Raw genomic sequence first — 22,337 nt, forward strand, 5'->3', positions numbered from 1 at the left:
TGGCGTGCTCCATGTCCCTTCCTGAGAGCCAGGTGTGTGCCTGAGTGTGTTGCTTCTGAGAGTGGAAGGTTGCAAATGTAACTATGCCTGTCTCAAGCTTCTCTGTGTGATGAGTAGATGCCCAAGTAGAAAGTTTCTCCCTATACACACACATCTTGGCATTGTTTCCTTGGCCTGCCCACTGGATGACACCATTACCACCATCCCCCTTTCCAAAATCATACCACTCAGCCCTCTGCCTTCCCATGATGTCACTCATTTGGGAAATGAGGAAGGAGATTATAGAGGGAGGGAGAGACCTGAAGGTCAATCAGTCACCCTTAGACTATGGGGCTTCCTGTGCCTGTTGGAAACTGCCACTGACCCAGAGCCTCTCTAAGAATGCTATCTCTACCCTGTCACTAGTAGGCAGGGGCCCGCATTTGCACATGGGGTATGGTGGGGCTAGAGTCCTCATACCCTTTGCCTAGCCTGGGACACAGGGAGACTTAATACATCTTTGCCTAACACATATTTGCCTGAATATGTGTCCTGAATATGTATTATCTGTATGTCTGATTTTCTGTATGTTTGTACTGCAGATATGGAAAAAACATGTTGAATGTCTAGATATACTTTTCAAGGACCCAGAAATTTGATGAGGTCGGAGTTACAGAGATTTGGTTATATGAATGCCTAGAAATGCATTCTCCTTCTGTATGTTGTATTAATCCTTCTGTTTGCTGTGGGCATGCCAGTGATTGCTGCATATGTCCATTTATTGTTTGCCTCTAGAGTAGCGTGTGCTTCTATAGTGCATAAGTAGTTCTGTTATATGCCCTTCTATTATGTAGGTGAGAGCAAAGCGAAGTAGCTCATGTGTTAACTCTAAGAGTCTTAAGAGTGTGGAATATGGGGGGCCGGCGAGATGGCTCAGTGGTTAAGAGCGCCGACTGCTCTTCTGAAGGTCCTGAGTTCAAATCCCAGCAACCACATGGTGGCTCACAACCATCCATAACGAAATCTGATGCCCTCTTCTGGAGTGTCTGAGGACAGCTACAGTGTACTTACATATAATAAATAAATCTTTAATAATTAAAAAAAAAGAGTGTAGAATACATGCTTAGGAGTATTGGCTGCTGTCCCATGCTAAGAGCACCTGGTTGGCAGAATGACCAAATGGCCTGACTCATTGGATCTCTGTAAAGCCCTAGAAATAAATGTGATTTAAGTTTGTCTTTCTCAGTGGATGTGGAGTTCTTAATAGATGTGGACACCTCTGGCTTTGAATAGAATTCTAAAGGTATGTGTGTACATAAAGATGAAGCTTATATGTAAGGTGTGGCTGAAGGCCTCATTGCTGCATGCTAACTACCACACTGTCTTACACACACTAACTCATATAAAAACAAATTTTCTCAGGCTGGAGAGATGGCTCAGTGGTTAAGAGCACTAACTGCTCTTTCAGAGATCCTGAGTTCAATTCCCACATTGTGGCTCACAACCAACTGTAATGGGATCTGATGCCCTCTTCTGGTGTGTCTGAATATATGAAATAAATAAAAAACAAACTTTCTCTATTCTGGGAAGTTCCCTCATCCTCATCTAAGGACTCTGCATGGGAAATCAGATATGGGAAGCCTAGGGTTTAGAGAGTGGACCAGCAGGCAAGGCTGTGCATTCAGTTCTGAACTCAAAGCTGCTGTGAAACAATTGATTGCTGTTCTGCCTGTCTTTGACTAACCTTTTTCTGGGGAAAAAATGTCAACCAGTGTGGCGCACACTCTATGGGTCACCAGCTCTTGGAGACCAGCAGAACAGCTCTGACCATGCCTCTTTTGCCTTCATTTTCACCAGCTCAGCAGCACAACATACCCTGTGGTTGTGAAGATGGGCCACGCACATTCTGGGATGGGCAAGGTAAGTTCTAGTAGGTCATATGTGCATGTTTGTTTTTTTTTTTTTTTTTTTTTGGTTTTTCGAGACAGGGTTTCTCTGTATAGCTCTGGCTGTCCTGGAACTCACTTTGTAGACCAGGCTGGCCTCGAACTCAGAAATCCGCCTGCCTCTGCCTCCCGAGTGCTGGGATTAAAGGCGTGCGCCACCACGGCCCGGCATGTGCATGTTTGTATAGTGCATGTTCTTGGCACTGTAAGTAGTTAGATGTGCATCTGTGTACTCAACACATAACAATAATTCTGTTTGATGATGCATTCTGGGATGTCTTCATCTAATTGGATTTTGTATTTTCATATTTAGCTGATTTTTTTCGGCCCATATATTTCTCATGCAACCAGCCAATTTTATATGTCCTGCTACCATGCTAGTGTACCAAGAATTATATATATATATATATATATATATATTATAGCTCTATTGAAATGTAATTCCACATTTTATTCTACTCCCCTGTTTAAAATGGATATTTTGAGATGAGGATGTAGTACAGTGGTAGAGTGTTTGTGTAACATGTGAACATCCCTGTTTGGTCCTCAGCACTGCAAAAAAGTGGTCTTTAATATATTAAGAGTTGTATACAAGCAATTTTATGTTTGTGTGCACATGTATGAAACAGGTTACCCATAATTATGTGTGCTTGGGTGCCTTGGTGTATCTACTTTGTATTTGTCTGCACATTCCTCCAGATACATTCAGTCCTCACTCCTGCCTTCATCCCATGCCTATACCCACAGGTCAAGGTAGACAACCAACATGACTTCCAGGATATTGCAAGTGTTGTGGCACTGACTAAGACATATGCCACTGCTGAGCCCTTCATTGATGCTAAATATGATGTGCGTGTCCAGAAGATTGGGCAGAACTACAAGGCCTACATGTGAGTAGAGAGACAGAGGCCTTGTGTGTGTGTGGAGGGGCTACCTCATGCATCTCATGCCCCACTAAGTCTCTCCTCCCTCCCCCACTAGGAGGACATCAGTGTCGGGTAACTGGAAGACCAATACAGGTTCTGCTATGCTTGAGCAGATTGCCATGTCTGACAGGTGAGACACATAATTGAGGAGTGGGAGTAAGGGTGGAACAGAATCATCTGAGCAGAGCAATGACAAGCTATCCTGCTCCTTGTCTTGGCAGGTACAAGTTGTGGGTAGACACGTGCTCAGAGATTTTTGGGGGACTTGACATCTGCGCAGTGGAAGCGCTGCATGGCAAGGACGGAAGGGATCACATTATTGAGGTGGGAACACCCAGGGATTGGTGGGCACAGAGGGAAGAGTGGCTGCACAGAAACGATGGGCTAAACTGGAAAGCATTTTGTGACTCAAAAGTCCTCCAGGAAGGGTGGTGGAACTGTAAAGTACTGTGTAAGCTGGGACATCCCTAGCAAATGGCAATGGTAAAAACTTGGACATCTTTGGTGAATGGGCAACACTTGCTAAGATATAAAGTGCTCTGTGAATAGAGATATCTTGGTAAATGGCAAAACACTTAGTTAACCTGGAAAATGTCCTAGAAACCACAACAAAGCACTTGGTAAAAGGCAAAGTACCCAGTAAAAGCTGGGACCAACAGTACATATTTTATGCTTTGTGGGCCATGCAGTTTGACACTCTGGTTCAGTCCCATAAAAGCAGCCACAAACAAGATGGAAGATTTGTGCAGCTGTGCATATGGATACAACTTATGTGTTTATGTCTATAACTTTTAAGTACACTGAGTTTAAATTTCGTATCTTTTGCACACATGAAACCTTTTCCCCCAACCACTGAATGACATCAGAGGCTGGGTGCAGTGAGAAATGGTAATCCCAGCACTGATGAAGAGTTTGAGGGCAGCCTAAACTATGGTACATGCCTGTAATCCTAGCAACTTGGGAGGGTGAGGCAGGATCCTGCCTATGATTTTAGGGTTAGACTGGTGGGTTTTAGGCTTGCCTGGGTGGTTGTGGTTCTACTTCCTTTAAAAATAAGAAGCAAAAGATATAGAACATATCTTAGCTCATGAGCCATAGAAAAACATGTAGCAAGCTAGATTTGCCCCCATAGACACTGATTGCAGAGCCAGCTCTAACACTCCACCCACAAAGCTGTCCAGAGCCTTGGAACTGGCAGGCTTTCCTTACAGTGCACAATCAGTGCCACTTAGAAGCCAGACAGAGCTCTCTTTGCAGTCACCATGTTTTTTTGCCAAGTGAAAGTTATGTTGTTGACACTGTGGCCTCACATGCACTTCCTGCCTCCCCTAATACTGGATCCTTTTCCCTCCCATAGGTGGTGGGCTCCTCCATGCCACTCATTGGTGATCACCAGGATGAAGACAAGCAGCTCATCGTGGAACTTGTGGTCAACAAGATGACTCAGGCTCTGCCTCGACAGCCGCAGCGGGATGCTTCCCCTGGCAGGGGCTCCCACAGCCAGGTCAGGCGCTTGGTCTTGAGCTAGTGGGAAGGAGGCCAGCCCTTCATCAACCTGATGCCATAGAGGTGGTATCAATGGACTATTAGTGTCACCTTTATGCACTTGTGGCCTCACTAAATTGCTGCTACCTTGCCATCCTTAAGAGTCTTCTGACCAAATATGGGGTGAGAGGCCTCATAGCCCCATATCCCCTCAACTGGCCACAAATGGGGCAACACCCAGCACACAGGGAACCCATGTCGTTTTGATTGGCTGTTGCTCCCACTCTCCGGTAACTATTTTTAATCTCTTGTATTCCACTCTTCTGCCACAGTCTTCATCCCCAGGAGCCCTGACCTTGGGCCGCCAGACCTCCCAGCAGCCTGCAGGTCCTCCTGCTCAACAACGACCCCCACCCCAGGGTAAGTGAGGACAAGCCTTCTGGGTTCCTACCAACCCAGGCAGCCTCAGCTTTTTTTCTCACTCACTCTCACTTGCTGTTCTTTTTTTCTGTCCCTAGGAGGCCCTCCACAGCCAGGCCCAGGACCTCAGCGCCAGGGACCCCCGCTGCAGCAGCGCCCACCCCCACAAGGCCAGCAACATCTTTCTGGCCTTGGACCGCCAGCTGGCAGCCCTCTGCCTCAGCGCCTACCAAGTCCCACCGCAGCACCTCAGCAGTCTGCCTCTCAGGCCACACCAGTGACCCAGGGTCAAGGCCGCCAGTCGCGGCCAGTGGCAGGAGGCCCTGGAGCACCTCCAGCAGCGCGCCCACCAGCCTCCCCATCTCCACAGCGTCAGGCGGGGGCCCCGCAGGCTACCCGTCAGGCATCTATCTCTGGTCCAGCTCCAACGAAGGCCTCAGGAGCCCCACCCGGAGGGCAGCAGCGCCAGGGCCCTCCCCAAAAACCCCCAGGCCCTGCTGGTCCCACTCGTCAGGCCAGCCAGGCAGGTCCCGGACCTCGCACTGGGCCTCCCACCACACAGCAGCCCCGGCCCAGCGGCCCAGGTCCTGCTGGACGTCCCGCCAAACCACAGCTGGCCCAGAAACCCAGCCAGGATGTGCCACCACCTATCACCGCCGCTGCCGGGGGACCCCCGCACCCCCAGCTCAAGTAAGGGGACCTTTATAGCAGCCTTGGCCTTTGCTGCTCACAGAGTGCACTGGCCCCAGTAGGGCATCCCCAGATCCCAAGGAAAACCAGATCTCCTTTGCCTGGGCCAAACCCCTTTTGTCTTCAATCCCAGCAGTTGAGGGGAGAATCCCAGCATCTCCACTTCCAGTTCAGATTCCTCCCCTACAAGCCCTGGGAAAGTCCCCCTTCCAGACCTTTGGCCCATCCCAGTAGCCTGGCTGACCTACTTCCAGTACTTCCCTGTCCATCTGATCTCTTATTATCACCCTCCTCCCAGACATCCCTGAACTCCCTCAGGCCAATTTGCAGCAAGCCTTCCATCATTTCACTCTTTTCAGCCTTTCCTCAAACCTTCCCTAATAATCTAGACTCCTTTCTGGCCCATTGCCAGATACTCCTGCCACTTCAAACTCTCCCAGATCATACCATCCTTTCTGCTTCTCCTTGTCCATTCTATTCCCCTAGCCCTTAGCTCAAAAGTTTTCCCTGTCCTCCACCCCCACCCCATCTGTTCCCCCTCAGACTGGCTTACCTCATACTAGACTTGTCCCTAGCCCAGGCTCCTCCTAGGCTCCTTACTGGAACCCTTCCTTTCATCCTCCGTATCAAACTGGCCAAGGAATCTTCCCATTAAACCACACCACTTTATCTTATATCTAAGTCCTGTCAGCTGACCCCACATCCTCCTCAGTCTCAGCTTCATCACCCTTGAGAATCCATCAGGGTTCAGGGGCATGCCTGGGGGTGGGAAGGTCACAGGCACAGCCTCAGGATCAGAGGGGCAGGGCTGGGGCTGGGCCTAGGGTAACATTGTGTTTCTCTCCCTTCCTCCCCTTCCTCTTCCCCCTTCCTCCCATGCCTCCACCTTGTCTCTCTCTAGCAAATCCCAGTCTCTGACCAATGCCTTCAACCTTCCAGAGCCAGCCCCTCCCAGGCCCAGCCTTAGCCAGGACGAGGTGAAAGCTGAGACCATCCGCAGCCTGAGGAAGTCTTTCGCCAGCCTCTTCTCCGACTGACACCCCACTCTGAGAACCCCTAAACCCCTAGACAACCCTCTCTGGGTCCTGAGTCCATTTCTCACTTTTGGAACCTCCAAATCCCTTGAGAACCCCTCTCCTGGTTCTCCTAGAGCCCACTTCTCATTCCTCAATATGTCCCTTGAGAAACCTGGTCCTAAATCCAGTTCTCACATTTGGGAATCCCCAAGTCCATTTAGAATCCTGTTCCTGGTCACCTCCAGATCTGTTTTAGAACCTCCAAACTCCTGAAGACCTCTACTTCTGGTACATCTAAAGGGTGATTTCTTCCCTGAAAGTTCCTGAATGGCAGAAAACCTGTTTCTGACCTAATACATCGAAACCTCTCCTGGAGCTCCGAAATTCCTGAAAACCCCTATTCTACTCTTGGTCCTGAATCTCTCCAGCACACCTTGCTCCTAATCAGAAATTTCCAATTCCATAAGAAGCCCCTATCCTTAAACCTCTTCCATAAATCATCTCTCTGGAGATCCACATCTTCAAATACCACCTACCATCCACCAACCAGTCCCTCAAGGACTTCCCTTCACCTCTTCCCCTCAATCCCATTCAATATACTGGAAGTTCCTTCCACTTCTAGGACCCCTAAGTTCCCTCCTCCAGAAACCCCTCCCCAATTTCCTGCCTCTGACAGCTGTCTTTAAATATGCAAACTCCACCCATCCTCAGAATCCTTTGCACAAGGAAGGCCTGTGGTCTCCCACTCCCCTACCTTTGCCAATGTGTTTATCTGTGACTGACTTGGCCTCCTTTTGTGCCATGCTTGGCATATGTGGTCCTCATTCATGCCGCCTGTGGTAATGCGTACAGTGGCACTGTTTGTGTGGTCTGCATCTTCCTCCAACCTCCACTCCTTGCCTGGACTTGCCCCACCCCTCAGCGGCTCTGAACCCCCAAGAGAAGAGTCGGGAAGCAAAATAAACAAGCAAAGGCCCAGCAGAATTCTGTGCTTCTTGGTAAAGAGGAGAGTCCTTGAATAGTGGGGGAGACAAAAGAAACCCCCAAATCTACATGGGGTGCTGGGAACCCCAAAATCCAGTGAAGATACATCAGGCAAAAACTTTAGAAAGAGGTTCTGAGTAGAATCCTTGCACTGAATCACAGCCATTGGAGATAAAACAGCTCTCCAAATTACAACTATCCCCAAACCCAAGAGGAGACCAAATTATGGAGAAAGCAGGAGACCTCAGTTTTTGGGGTCCCTCAAATTTCCCAGGGTGTGGGATAGGGAATCCTGAGGCAGTATCAAGGCAGAGGCAGAACAGTTATTGGCTGGTAGGTAGGTGTGCCTTGGCATGGTACGCTGAAATTGGCTCCCTGATGGGCTGGGAGTGAGGTCTAAGGCACAAGACGGGCTGCGCTGAGAAGGCAAGCAGGCAACTCATCAGCCTGGGTGCGGTGCAAGGAGGGTTCGGAGGCACTCCGCTCAATCTTGGGGAGTGACCGCTGCAGTAGCTCGATCGTGGCCAGAATCTGGGAGCGGGTGGAGATGAAGAGGGGTGTCCAGAGTCCCAGAGATACTCCAATATCCCCAACCCCCAGCTTTCAACATGGTTCACATTCACTATCTGCCTCTATCTCTTTACTCACAGTGCATCTCCCCAAGGTATCCAGCCCTCCTACCCAGCCCACCTGGGGAAATAGGGGCCGCTCCTCCCGCTGGAACTTGAGGCAGTCAGTCAGCAGGCGCCTCATGGCTTTGGGGCAATTACTGAAGATTTTGCTGAGGTCCGGAGACAGATAGCCACGGCCCACCATAAAGATGATCTGGTGTGTGGGGAGGAATGGGTTGATTTTGGGTTTGAGCTGGGAGGCCCAGGAACTATGAATCTTAAAATATATGTAAGTTTAATTTTTGAGGACTAAGGTGTCTAGTACTAAGGCCCAGAGGAGTCTGGGTCCCTGAGGACTAGGGAGAATTTTCTGCTGATAAAAGAGAGGGATTTATATTAAGGCTGTCAAAGACTGTAGGTGTGTATGGCCCAGAACAATAGGAGTCTGGAGTTATTAAGGGGCATAATCTTAGATTTTCTGAGCCTAAGATTCAGGAAAATGCAGAGTACTACTTCTTGGGGAAACTTCCATTTCTGTAGGAGTCGGGGCATAAATAAGTCTATGTAGACTATAAAGTACTCAAAGCTCAAATACTTGATATCTGGTCCTGGCATCTAAGAACAGGGAAGGTTCTAGATCTTAAATTCGGAGAATTGTGAAAATTTAAGACCTAGAGTGTTATGAATTCCAAGACCCCAAATTCAGGGTGACTATGGGTATTTGAGAAGCACAAAGGGCCTGAGTGTTGGACACTCAAAATGTTCAGGGGGTTTCTGAAGGGTTTGGGGTCTAGGAGCATTCTGAATATAGGGACTCAAAGAAATCTGGATTTTAAGGGTTCTGGCTCAGGGGGTTGTGGATGTGTGAGGAGGATGGGATATAAGATATGTAAAAGACAGATTCCAGGACTCTTCATTCAGAAAAATCCTAGGCTTGGGGTGGGGGCACTATTGTCTGTACAAGTGAGGGGACCTAGAGTGTGAAGCCCTGAGAACTGAGGGTAAGTTATGAGGCTCACCTGGTCACGGCTGCCAATGTGGCTGTAGGGCAGTGAGCCGGTCATAAGCTCATAGAGCACAACACCATAGGCATAGACATCCGACTGGAAGCTGTAGGGGTTCGGGTCCTGCATACGGATCACCTCAGCTGCCTTAGGTAGGCCAGACAGGGCAGGGGGACCATGAGGGACAAAAAATGACTAGTCCACAGTATCAGATCCTGATAGTTACACTGAGAACAACTCAGTGCCACCCATGTGAGGTAAAACATGGGCAGTCTAGATACTCCCACCTGGCATAGACATCCCCACTTTGCCTGGCATGTCCCAATCCAAAAGTCCACATCTCCCATTGCTCCCCATCTAGCCTGGCCCAACTTACCATCCATAGCACAGACCCTGAGGGCTGCTCTAAGGGCTGTGCCCCACTCCACCGTGTCTTCACTGTGGCCAGGCCGAAGTCACCAATCTTGACTGTGAGCCCCTCATGTAAGAAGATATCCAGCAGGGTCAAGGGCCATTACAAGGAATCCCAATAGCTATGCCTCATACCCTTACTGGATGGTTCTCAGAACCCCTGTTCTAGTGAGTTATGTCTCTTGCCAGAAGCCACCCCCATTTCATACTATCTACGACTGATAGGACCCCACTTGGTTCCATTGTGACCCAAAACCAACAAGTCCCCTGAATGACACCTAAAGCTGTCATGCCTGGGACACTGACCATGAGCTCCCTGTATGTCATCTACAACTACTACATCTCACCTGAGCAGAGTACCCAACAGTACGTGAACCATCTGACTCCTAAACAAAGGTCCTTCATTTAAAAGGCCCTTTACCAGGTATAGCTCTGTTACCTGGCAAGAAACCACAGGATATAGGCCCTTCCCTTTTCACCTCCAGAATCTTACCCCCCAAATCATCCCTTTAAACTACCACTCTGATTACTACACACCCCCAGTCCCAGCCAGGGACAGGTAGATACTGTTGGACTTTAGGTCTCGATGAATGATGTTCTTGGCGTGGAGGTAGCTGTGGAGATGGAAGTGGGTAGTGAATTGTCTGGAGACTATTTCAGCTCTCCCTCCCACCTCCCCAAGTCTCTAAGGTGTGAGGCTCACTCCATGCCCTGGGCAGTCTGCCGGGCCACATCAATGAGCTGGACCATGTCAAAGCGCGTGTCAGCCACATGGAGGTGGTGGTAGAGGCTGGAACCCTCACACCACTGTGTGATGATGGCAAACCCCGGCCGAGTCATGAAACCCATGAACAGCAAAATGTTGACATGCCGTGTCTTTCTGTAGGCAGGGAGGGTAGGTTGGGGGAAGGGGTCAAGAAATAGAACAAGTGTCATGTGTTTACTCAGCAATAGGAAAAGCGATCTTACCTTGTCTTTAAGGGTGCTCAGGGCCAAATGTTGTCAGATCCCAATCTGTGAGACTTGATGGGCTTCTGGGAGCTGAATAGAGGTGGATGTTCTGACCTTCCTCAACAAAATTCTATTTTATTTTATTATTTTTTTCTGGTTTTAGAACAGGGTCTCATGTTGTATACCAAGCTGGCCTGGAGCTAAGTAGCCTGGGCAGGCCGCAAGCTCTCAGTGATCCTTCTGACCCAACCTCCCAAGCACTGGGATCATGGGCATTAGCCACCATACCTAGCAGTGGCTATTTTACAGATGACAAAGTAGGAAGCCAACCTTCTTTATCAATACTGAGAGAGACAGGCTCAAGACAGAGACATGTGTGACATGGGAGGATGATCGTTTACTAATCACTGAGAGGCTTAGAGGTAAAGAATCTGGACTCAGAAACCATGTTACAAGCCAAACCTTTACCGGTTACTCATTACAACCTTGAAGAGGACTTCTAACCACTTTAGTCCTCTTGTTCCCAAACCACACAACTGCTATCATTACAGCAGCGGCTTTTTGAGGATGTCACAAAGGGTGAACGAATGGTCTCAACGGTCCTTCAAACAGCAGAACAAACAGTAAACATTCTGAAACTTCCAGTTTGGTTCTGGATACCTGAGTCTGCTTCATGGAAACTGTCACATGCAAACCTCTTTAATATAGTTCATGAGAAAACCACATTCTTAAGTATTAACCACAGTTTGAGTACACAAATGCAAATAAGAGGGATAATATTTAGATCACAGAAGACAACAGAGCACCAGGACATTCCCTTCTTGTTTTGATACTTGAGATGGAACATAAGCTTTCATATGCTAAGCACATTCTCTACCAGTGAGAGTACACACTTACACACAAGGATTAGGGGTTTTTTGGTTTTTTGAGACATGGTTTCTCTGTATAGCCCTGGCTGTCCTGGAACTCACTCTGTAGACCAGGCTGGCCTCAAACTCAGAAATCCGCCTGCCTCTGCCTCCCGAGTGGAGTGCTGGGATTAAAGGTGTGCGCCACCAACACCCAGCTCTAGTTTTGGTTTTTGAAACAGGGTTTAATGTATCACAGGCTGGCTTCAAATTCCTGATCCTGATGCCTCAGCCTACCAAATGCTGAGAGTATAGACATGTGTACTACCACAAAAAAAAATTTTTTGAGACTAGGTTTCATCACATACTCCAGATTGTTTGAACAATCTATGTATTTATGTGTGTGAAAGTATACATGTATGTGTTAGTGCGTGTGTATGCAGACTTAAGTAGAGGCCAGAGGTCAACCTAGGATGTTGTTTTCAGGACCTACTCGATTTGTTTATGCATTTACTTATTTTATAAACTTGTTTTGAGGCAGAAGATTTTTCACTGGGACCTGGGACATGCCAATTAGTCTAGACTGATGAGCCCCTGGAATCTTCCTATCTGTGTTTCTCCAGTGCTGAGCTTGGAAGCCTGTGCTGCCACACCCAGCCTTTTACATGGGTGCTAGAGATCAAACATAGGTCTTCATGCTTACATGATAAGTACTTTCCTACATTATCACACCAGCTCTGGTCTCAAACTGTTGTTCCTTCTGCCTCAGCCTCCCAAGTACTGAGATTACAGGAATGCGCCATCATTCTCAACACAGGGATTTGTGTGTGTGTGTGCGTGCGCGTGTGTATAAGAGAGAAAGAGAAAGAGACAGAGACAGACAGACAGACAGAGGTAATATACAGGTATGCATGTACATGTACATCTGTGCACACAAACGGAAACCAGAGGTCAATGTCAGGTGTATTCTTCAATCACTCTCCACATTGTTTTGTATGTGGCACACATACATGACTGTGTGTTTACCTGTGCATGTGCATGGGTGGAGAAGCCAGAGGTTGATGTTGGATTATCTATCTCCCTTGATTGTGTTCCACCTCTTTTGTTTGTTTGTTTGGGTTTTTTTTTCTTTTTCTTTTTTTTTTTTTTTTTTTGGTTTTTCGAGACAGGGTTTCTCTGTGTAGCCTTGGCTATCCTGGAACTCACTTTGTAGACCAGGCTGGCCTCGAACTCAGAAATCCACCTGCCTCTGCCTCCCGAGTGCTGGGATTAAAGGTGTGCGCCACCATGCCCGGTTCCACCTCATTTTTTGAGACCGAATCTCTAACTAAACCTAGACCTCACTAACTGCCTAGACTGGCTAAGCACCGGTAATCCACTCCTGTCTCTGCTTTCCCAGTGCTAGGATTACAGGTGTGCACCAGTGCACCCAGCTTTTTACTTTTTATGTGGGTGTTGGGAATCTAAACTCAATCACAAACTTATTAAGCACTTTACTGATGGAGCTATGTTCCCAGCAAATATGAAGATTCCTTTGTATGTGATTATCTGTGTGCCACAGGGTACATGTGGAGAACAGAGGACAACTTTCAGGAGCCAGTTCTTTTCTACCATATAGGTCCCAGGGACTGAATGGACTCAGGGTGTCAGTCTTGGAGCTAGGTGACCTCAGCAGCATAAAGATTCTTAATAGTGGGAAGCCAGTAGATAAAAGAAATAGAATGCAAATTATTGTATACTCAAATCATCAAACTTTACAGAGGTGAGCTGAGAATAAGTTTTCTTATTGTGGCATCCATTGTGTTTATCTGATAGAGGGGGGAAGCCCATATATGTATCCTCAGATTTGTCAGAAATTATACCTCCCTGAGAACAGGGAGTATAGCTCAGTAGTATTACATGTGCTTAATATGGTTACACACACACGCACACACCCTACATAACCTTGCTTATATAAAATAAAGGCACAAAGTACTATGCTACATAGTAACTGTAGTGGCTAAAATGGTGCCACCCTGGTTTTTTCAGTGTGAATGAATTAATACAGTGTTGATCATACCTTAATTACATCAATTATAATAACTATACAATGGGAATATAGAATATGACTATAATTAATATTATTCTTTGCATCAAAGGAAATTATAAGTATAAAATTATAATTAACAACAAGCCCACAACACAGTGAGTATAATAGCAGTGACTCAGCAAAAGGACGGACGGATATGAGCACTCCTGGAGCTGGAATTACATAAAATCTTCATGTGTTAAATAATCATGGGAATGACCTATGGCTAGATCTAGTTCACAGCCAGCAAATAGCAACGTTCATCCAAAGAAACACCATCATCATTGTCCTCATCATCAGCCCATTGCTCAGAGGAGAAAGGGTCATCTCTTGGAGAGAAATTGAGCCTAATTATACTTCCAACATGGCACAAATAGAGTACACACCCAGGAAGTACCCCAGCATGGCTTTTTCCCAAACACTAAATGCTGCCTGCCACCATCCTGTCCCACTTACATTCACAGCAACCTCACCTGAGCACCTGCATCTCATTCTTGAAGGCCTGGGCCTGCTCAGCGGTAGGTTGGGCCACCTTGAGCACTTTCACAGCTACATCGCCATGCCAACGCCCCCGAAACACAGTGCCAAAAGAGCCTGTCCCGATCCTCTTCAACAGCTGTACCTCACTGGGTGGCACCTCCCAGTAATAGCCTGAGTCCCGGTACCCCAGGTTCTTCTGTGGGCCAGATGGGTGGCATCAGAGGGGCCTACCCACAACCCTCCGTCATAGCACTCAGGCTATGGTGGCCCCCAAGGATTTCCTATGGCATACCACTTTTTTCTTTTCATCTGCCAAGGACTTCCGCTCCCGCTGTTCTGAAGGTAACTTGGAATGTGGGGACTTCCTCCCTGAAGACACACTAGCTGGGCTAGGGCTACCCCGAGGGGCTCCATCACCACCTCTACCAGCAGCTGTGGTTGTACAGAATGCTGTGAGTGGAGGCAAGTGGGGTGGTGGGGCAGAGAGAGCTCAGGGTGCAGAAAGGGGTGGGGGTTCTCTCACCATCGGTGCTGAAGCTCTGAGCAGTAAACTGGAAGGAGGTGGGAGCAGAAGTCAAAGTGAGGATATGGCAATAGTAATGGCTTTAAGCAATGCTCCATGCTCCCCACTGTCACCTCCTTGACACCCACCTGCATGAGGCTGGAGTCCATGGGAGCTGTGGTGCTGACCATGTGGACGTTAGGAGTAGATGTGGAACGGATGCGCTGCAGTGGGGGATTGGCAGGGGCAGGGAATGAGAAGTGCTCCTGGTCACGTTGCTGGGCAAAGGGGCTAATAGAGAAAAGGCTGTGAAATCGCTGCAGAAGGAACTAAAAAGCAAAGAAAGCCCAACTCCACCACCCTGCATGTGCGTTTACGCAAACAGTACATGTCTGTTGGTCATACCAGTCAGTAATCATCTGCTCAAGAAACATTTACTGAGTGCCTCCTGTGTGCCAGATTCAACTCGAAACAGAGGACATCAAACTGCGGATACCATGAATAAAAAGCTCTTGCCCTTGTAGAGGTAGTTTTAGCAGAGGCAGAAGAATAAAAAAGCAAATATATAATGTGCCTCTTAGTGATAGGCACAAAAAGAGGAAAATCAAACGAAGGAGGTAGAAAGTGTCCCTGGGGGAGTCAGGAGTGGGTTCTCAGAAAGGGTAATATTGGGAGAAAGGTCTAAAGAAGGAACAATGAAGGACAAAGATAGTTGGAGAAAGGGTAAGATATGACTTTTTATTACATATCATAATGACATGTATTTTTCAAATATATTATTTATTTTATAATGAGCATTACCTATATTAAAATGGCAACGTTTTCAATACACATATTATCATATTATGTAATACACATTACACACATCATATAACGATTATACATATATCACGTTACAAAACACTTTTTTTACTGTTTTAAGACAGTCTCATGTAGCCCAGGCTGGCCTTGAACTTGCTACTTAGTGGAGGGTAGCCTTGAACTATTGATCGTCTTGCCTCCACCTCCCATGAATTATACCTTACAGAAAAACATTCTTCTGTTACTTTCACCATCCTGAGATTAAATTCACAGGTAAATCAACACACATACACTCATAACTACAAATAATAATACATTAACCTTACTTTTTATATATTATGCAAAACTATATGCTATCATATCCAACATAAGTGAAATAAAAGTACTTTCTAATACAGTAACATTTATTTCAAAGAGAAAAGACTGGGGCGTGGTTATACTGGAAGAAATGAACAAACTAGATGATTTTATATATACACTTGTAATGAATAATACTCGTTATTTACTCTGTATCAGATCTTGCTTTAAGCATTGCAAATATCTCAACTCTTAAGCCTCTTCAGAACCCACTAGGGAAAAGTCTCATCCCCTCTTCCCAGATGAAAAAAATGAAACCTGGAGTGACTGGGTGCCTTACCAATGATTCCCACAATCCCATGCCCATATTCAACACTTGTAGGTACTCAATAGTATTTATCACGTAAACAAATAAATGAAAGTATAATCTCTCAGGGTCCTCCAATCCTTCTTTCACTGGCCCCCTGGCCTTTCATCTACGACATCCCTACCTGGGACCCTGGGGGGTTAGCAGCTCATTCACAGAGAGATTTGAGGGAGCCTCCTGCTGCCTGGAGCCTCCAGACAAATCCTGGATGCTGTGGTAGAACCTTGAGGACATAAAGGTGTAAAACAAGAAGGTTGTGAGTATAGGTTGGCTGACTGTAAGCCCTTGTACTTGGGCTTCTGTCCTCCCCATCCCTCAAGCCACCCCAGGCTGGGCTCACTGTCGGCGGTTGGTACTCATGTCAACGCAGACGGTGGGGACCTTGGAGGAACAATGCTGGTGGAACTTGTAGCCACAGGTCTGGCAGCGGAATCCATGGAACAGAAACTTAAGGCAGAAGTCACAGAAGGCCAGGCTGAAGAATGTCTTCCGTACCTGCAGCCACAAAGCAGGGAAGTGCAGGCCTGACTGAAGGCCCTCTCTGTCCACACTGTGGCCTCCCCCACCATCCCCATTAGACTTACAAAATTGTGCATGGTCAGTGGCACATCTTCTAGGACCTCCACAATGAGCTCCTCACCATCCAGAGGCGCAATGGCTGTGTCCCAGGCAGTGACTGTCTTTCTTCTGCAAGAAGTATGGGAAAGAATGAGAGCGATGGTACACTGGGACCACAGTAGACAGGGAAGTTCCAAAAGTTCCTCTCAGTCCCATCCACAAACCACTCTCCCACATGTTTAATTCTCGCTACGTTAGTCACTTTTGGACAGGAGAGATGATGGCTCAGCAGTTAAGAATACTTGCTTTTCTTTCAGAGAACCTGGGTTCAGTTCCCAGCACTCACATGGTGGCTCATAGCCATCCTTAACTCTGGTGGAATCTTGACCCTTCTTCTGGCCTCCATAGGCATGAGGAACACACACAGTGCACCCACATGCAGTCAAAACACTCATACATTTCAAATAAAAATAAAGTTAGTCACTATTCTTACTCCCACTTTATACATGAGGAAACAGGCTCAAGCAATTAGGTGAATTGCCCAAGTGCTAGGATAACAGGTATACCCACCACTCCTAGATTTAATCCATGATCTTAACCATGTGGTGAGAGGCAAATGAAACTACATCTCAGGAGTAGTAAGCCAGCACCTGAGAAGGGGGCTGATGAGACACTGAAACAGGTAAAATGAAAACATGAACTCCATCCAAAACATTAAGGCACCAAGGAACACAAGAATAGAAAGGTCAGCCAGGCGTGGTGGCACACGCCTTTAATCCCAGCACTCGGGAGGCAGAGGCAGGTGGATTTCTGAGTTCGAGGCCAGCCTGGTCTACAAAGTGAGTTCCAGGACAGCCAGGGCTAGTCAGTGAAACCCTGTCTGGAAAAACAAAAACAAACAAACAAACAAACAAACAATAGAAAGGTCAATGAAGACCAACTCCACGGTGTATGAGGACCATGAGAAAAGAAAGAGCTGGTGACTTCAAGAAATGGTGAAAGAACAAAACAGATGAGCTCTGGAAGGTGACAGACTGAGAACTTGAGGGCTGAGTGCATAGTGAACTGCAGACCTTCCAATGGTCAATGAAGGGAAACGAAAGGTGTCACCTGGGTTACCTCAGATAGTGGAAGACTCCAAGACAAATGAGGAGGAATAAGATGGCACTGAAGAAGGAAGGTGTGTAGGGACCGAGTGAATGGCATGGGGTTTCCATACTTACCCTTTGATGAGCCTGTAGACCACGCAGCAGTCCTGATTGAGACCCCGCACCTTCAGGGCCTTGTCCAAAGAGTCATAGACACTCATGCCTTCCCGGACAGTCACCTGTGTGTGTGTGTGTACAGAGGTTGGGGTCTTTGGTATCCAATAGGTACCCTAGCCAATTATTCCTTCCCTCTGCAGTAGTCATTCCCTAACCCTTGCCACCCTCTGATCCCACACTACGACTATCTGGAACCCCTGCCAGTATTGCCTGAGTGACTCACCACTGTGCGTTGCTTGTTAGGCAGGTACACCTTGACAGTGCCAACTGCCCGAGATGGCTCAGCCCCACTAGCAGGAGGGCCTCGTGGTGGTTCCATGTTGCCTAAGATTGTTTTCAAGATGGGCTGAGGTAGGACTGGGCAGCTGCCATAGGCCTCCTAGCAGAGGGCAGAGGAGAAATTTAGAGGTCTAGTAATGGCAGCCTAAAAGCAGAGTGGCAGAGGACATATAAAATTCCTTCTCCGAGTTCCCACTGTTCCCTGAATCCCACTTATGAAACAGCCCAGTGACACTAACCCTTCTCTGCTGAGAATCTCCTACTGCTTATCTCATAGTTGAGTACCAAGATCTGAGACTCACTGCAGTGAGGAGACAGTGCACACGGTTCTGGACAGTGCAGAACACATGACTCTCTAGAGATTAATGGGGAAGCCATTATGTACTGCACTGAAAAATCACAGGTCTCAGGCACACAATGGAAATAAACAAGCTGTCTTAGCTTGGGAGAATGGGTAATCAGACACTATAGGGAAAGCAGTCACAGACAGGGGACAAGAAAATGGAGGATCATCAGACCTTGTCTTTAGTTTGAAGGAAATGAAGACTGTACCAATGACCTTAAAAGGCACTGTGGGTATTCCAGAGCATGAGCTATAAGGCTAATGGTAGAATCAAAGGTACTGTCAGATAGCTAATAGAGGTCACCAGACCCTGAAGAGTTCACAGAGGTTCGCCATACCTATACTAAAGAGAGATGTAATAAGAGTCACTACAGACTGTGAAAAACAGCTGGATAACAGACCACATTACACACTAAATCAAATGCAGTGGCAATGATGGCTCATCAGAAAACACTATCAAGAGGAAAGGCAATGGAAGACAATGGTATCTAGATGAAGAAAATGGAGGTAAGGTTGGGGGAAGGGTTTCCAAAAACTGTACCTGATAACTACTGGGGGTCACAAACAGATTACTGGTGTAAACGCACTGTGAAATCATGGAAAGGGATTAGGGTGAACTAGGGATAATGAGGTAATCATCAGACATTTTCCTAGGTGGCGTAGAATATTAAGGGCAATAAGGAACCATGGGAGAGCGCTGCATCTCCTGGACGTCGTGAGGAAACGTCATTAGACATTTTAAGGGGTTTAAGAATTCACCTTGGAATTTCGCACCCAAGCCCCAGACCCCAGACCCAATTTGGCTCCGTCCCGCCCTCCCCAAGGGCTTCAAGCTCTGTGCAGGTGCACTGCCACGCGCAGCAAGCGAAACCACCACTGCAGCCTGCAGGCCGACTCCTCCATCCACTCCCACGGTCGATGACGACGGTCTCGCCCGGGTCAAACCACTCCTTTGGTTCCGGGCGGGAGAACGCTGAGATTCAGACGGAAGCATCTTGGAGCTGAGCTTTCGGTCCGGACTTCATACCCGGGTCCCGCAGCCGCTCCAAAACCCGAACCCTACCGGGCCTGCCCTCACCTGTCACACCGCTACCACCACCACCGCCTCCATCTTGGGCTTGTCTTCTTGTTTCCTCTCAGTCCACCGCCACCGTCCCTAGGCTTTTTGCTATTGGCTCGCTGGGACTCGTCTCTCCATTCTTATTGGAGCATGATCATGCCCATCAAGACAGGGCCAGCGGAATGTGGGTCGTGTTCCGGACTAGGAGGGGTGGGCTCAAATGGCTGTCTCTAGGGCAAATTCGCCTGTCCTGATTGGCGCGCAGGCGCAGTCAGGGCGACTACTGCGTTTTAAGGACTTTAACCCTAACAGTGCTATAGAATAAAGAACCTTGTCCTTTTTTGGTGTGAGTGTCAGAGGCACGACTCGATTTCAGTTTTGTATTTTCTGGCCATTTAAGACTGATCTGAGCAAGAGAAACCCTTAAATGCAATTTGGCCAGTACTGTAAAGCACATTTTAAAGGACTCTTCATGTATCTTAATTTGATGGTCTTTAAAACAGGGTGGACTCAGACTAAACGATGTTCAGTATTTACCAACTCTAAGAAATTGTAGTCATAACTTTTGCTAATTAGCGGATCCGTGCTGGAGGTCTGGCTCTAGGGAGGGAGGAAAGGGGTTGAGGAATTTGAAAGACAGACCACAGCTGGCTAGGTGAAGAAGGGAGTGTTGTTCTGGAATGCAATCCTGTGGCAGCCATTTGTGGACATATTTTAGGATGAATATAATTCTTAAACTGAATTTATCCAGGCATCAGAATAAGAAAAGGCACAGACACACACATGTGTATGTCCCTACATTCTTTTTCTTGGAGCATTTCCTTCAGAAAACTTGTATTTTCTCTGTCTATTGGAGATATATATCTTCCTTAAAAGCTTAATATGGTTCTAGGGTTGTAGCTCAACAAGAGAATGAACCACAAAGCCCTGAGTTAAATTCCCAGCACCCCACCCCTCTCCAAAGAGTATGGCAGTCTCTTGCCAGTTTTACAACCACAGAAATTTTTCATAAAGGCCTTGAAACCATCTCTTTCAAATGTAACAACACCCCTATCTCCCTGTCTGATGCAAACTTCCTCTGTGTGTCCAACTCAAAGTTGTTACTTCTTTCTTATAAGATATGAGTCTTGGTTTTCCTTTGGATAAAGTTAAGTAACAGATGGCCACCCTGACTACTAGATGAATTTATGAGAAACTCTGTGTCCCAAATGGTACTGTCACGTTTTCTTACTTCAAAACGAGCTAGTAGTTATTTTGAGAACCTGTATGTAATGGGCTGAGTCTGTTGGTTCTATAAAAAGATAAGATTTCTTTCTTTAAATTCTCTGCAAAAACAGGACAAGAAATAATTTGAAAATCAATCAATCATAAATCCAACAACATCATTTCTAAGTGTTTACTTTAGAGAAATGAAAACATATACCCACATGGTATGCTGGTAAATGTTAACAACCAGCTTTTCAAAAAGAAAACAATTGTAATTTGTAACATTTGTCAGTTGTGGCTATTTCAAACTACCAATATGACATCATTGAACCAGAATTAAGAAAGGCCCTAAACGGGCTGTGGTGAGCCAACCACAGCCCATTACATATCCACACTAAAACATGTATGCACATATTCAGATTAGCTTTATTCGTATTAGCAAATGTAAAAACTAAAAACAAAAATACTAGAAACAGCCTTGGTATCCAACAAAAGAATAGACCACGAACTATGACAATGGTCACACAATAGAACACTCAGCAATCACAACTATAGAACAGCATAGATGAATTTCCTAGACCTAAGTTTAAAAGAAGGAAAAAAAAACCAGGAACTAAAAAGTAATATTATAGTTTTCATTACTATTGTTTTCAATGGAATTCTAAGCCAGGAAAAACCAGTCTACAGTGAAAGAAATCAAACTAGCTACCATTTGGGGAAAGAGTAAAGAGAATATTACTATGGTGTGAATGTGGTCTGTTCTTGTCAAAATTCATGGTGGAATTTTGGTAGCCAGTGCATGGATACTGATAGGTGGGGCCTTTCAGGGGATTGACATCATCCGTGCAAGACTGGATTAGTTCTTGCAGCAATGGATTAGTTCCTGCTCTTCAAACTGACTTATTGGGTACTAGGGAGACAGCTCAAGTTGGTAAAGTAAGTAAGTGTTTCAGGTACTTTCCACATAAAAATAAACCAAGTATGGTGATCTGTGTTTGTAATGCCAGTGAGAGGAGGAAACAGCAAGATCCCTGAGACTGGCTGCCAGCAAGTCTAGCTGAGTCAATGAGCTCCAGGCCAATGAAGAGGCTCTGTCTCAAACAATCAAGGTGAATGAAGTCTAGCAAGATGGTTCAGTGGTTAAAGGTGCTTGTGTTGCAGACCAGCTAACCTGAGTTTGATCCCTGGAACCCACAAAAAGGCAGAAGGAAAAATTGACTCCACAAAGGTGTCTTTTAACCTCCACATATATACTATAGCACTTGTGTACCCCATTGTGCATGTACAAAATAATAATATTAGTAATAATAATAGTAAACAAAGTTGATGGCACCTGAAGGATACTGGAAGTTGACCCCTTGTTTTTATATACATGTACATATATGTACAGGTGCACACTCATGAATTCACATGTATAAAAGATAATGGTGGATGCTGATATATGTGCTTGTGTGGATATATGCACATGTGCATACAAGTTCATGTGCATGTATGTGTGGAAGCCAAAGATTGGCCTAGGATGCCTCTTTTTTTGTTATGCCCCTGTTTCTTATATATTTTTTTAATTTTATTTTTAATTATTTTTTACACTCCATATTCCATTACTCGCCCCGCTCCATCTACCCTCCAACTGTTCCATACCCCACATCTCCTCTCCACCCCACCCTCGTCTCCACTTGGATGCCCCAACCTTACCTCTAAACTCCCTGGGGCAGTCTCTTGAGGATTAGGTGTATCATCTCTGAATGAACACAGACCTGGAAGTCCTCTACTGTATGTGTGTTGAGGACTTCATATCAGCTGGTGTATGCCTCTTTCAACTCATCTCTACTGTATTTTT

At 46.4% G+C, this 22,337-nt stretch overlaps 2 protein-coding genes across 4 annotated transcripts in view; one reads left to right on the forward strand and one right to left on the reverse strand.

Annotated features, from left to right (window-relative positions):
- Positions 1–7,446, forward strand: part of Syn1 (synapsin I) — a 60,417-nt gene extending 52,971 nt beyond the window's left edge. Inside the window, exons 6-13 of one of the 2 annotated variants that reach the window (XM_021154118.3) lie at positions 1,837–1,899; positions 2,673–2,815; positions 2,907–2,981; positions 3,073–3,175; positions 4,209–4,355; positions 4,669–4,756; positions 4,855–5,446; positions 6,348–7,446. In XM_021154118.3, coding sequence (XP_021009777.1) covers positions 1,837–1,899; positions 2,673–2,815; positions 2,907–2,981; positions 3,073–3,175; positions 4,209–4,355; positions 4,669–4,756; positions 4,855–5,446; positions 6,348–6,483 — 1,347 coding nt within the window. In that variant the 3' untranslated portion in view covers positions 6,484–7,446. The remainder of the gene's footprint in view (positions 1–1,836; positions 1,900–2,672; positions 2,816–2,906; positions 2,982–3,072; positions 3,176–4,208; positions 4,356–4,668; positions 4,757–4,854; positions 5,447–6,347) is intronic. The other variant, XM_021154120.3, reaches the window with a different exon arrangement.
- Araf (A-Raf proto-oncogene, serine/threonine kinase) overlaps positions 7,438–22,337 on the reverse strand; it is a 59,884-nt gene continuing 44,984 nt past the window's right edge. Inside the window, exons 1-16 of one of the 2 annotated variants that reach the window (XM_021154122.3) lie at positions 19,310–19,417; positions 17,833–17,988; positions 17,568–17,671; positions 16,371–16,473; positions 16,127–16,281; positions 15,911–16,009; positions 14,471–14,612; positions 14,343–14,370; positions 14,112–14,251; positions 13,813–14,015; positions 10,176–10,352; positions 10,040–10,086; positions 9,438–9,556; positions 9,077–9,208; positions 8,137–8,271; positions 7,438–7,977 (exon numbers count right to left, since the gene is read on the reverse strand). In XM_021154122.3, the coding sequence (XP_021009781.1) occupies positions 7,843–7,977; positions 8,137–8,271; positions 9,077–9,208; positions 9,438–9,556; positions 10,040–10,086; positions 10,176–10,352; positions 13,813–14,015; positions 14,112–14,251; positions 14,343–14,370; positions 14,471–14,612; positions 15,911–16,009; positions 16,127–16,281; positions 16,371–16,473; positions 17,568–17,671; positions 17,833–17,928 (1,815 nt within the window). In that variant the 5' untranslated portion in view covers positions 17,929–17,988; positions 19,310–19,417 and the 3' untranslated portion in view covers positions 7,438–7,842. Of the gene's footprint in view, positions 7,978–8,136; positions 8,272–9,076; positions 9,209–9,437; positions 9,557–10,039; positions 10,087–10,175; positions 10,353–13,812; positions 14,016–14,111; positions 14,252–14,342; positions 14,371–14,470; positions 14,613–15,910; positions 16,010–16,126; positions 16,282–16,370; positions 16,474–17,567; positions 17,672–17,832; positions 17,989–19,309; positions 19,418–22,337 lie in introns of those variants that run through there. The other variant, XM_029473177.1, reaches the window with a different exon arrangement.

This window comes from Mus caroli, unplaced genomic scaffold, assembly GCF_978045245.1.
Source record: "Mus caroli unplaced genomic scaffold, Mus_caroli_1 scaffold_5, whole genome shotgun sequence".
In the NCBI taxonomy this organism is placed as follows: domain Eukaryota; kingdom Metazoa; phylum Chordata; class Mammalia; order Rodentia; family Muridae; genus Mus; species Mus caroli.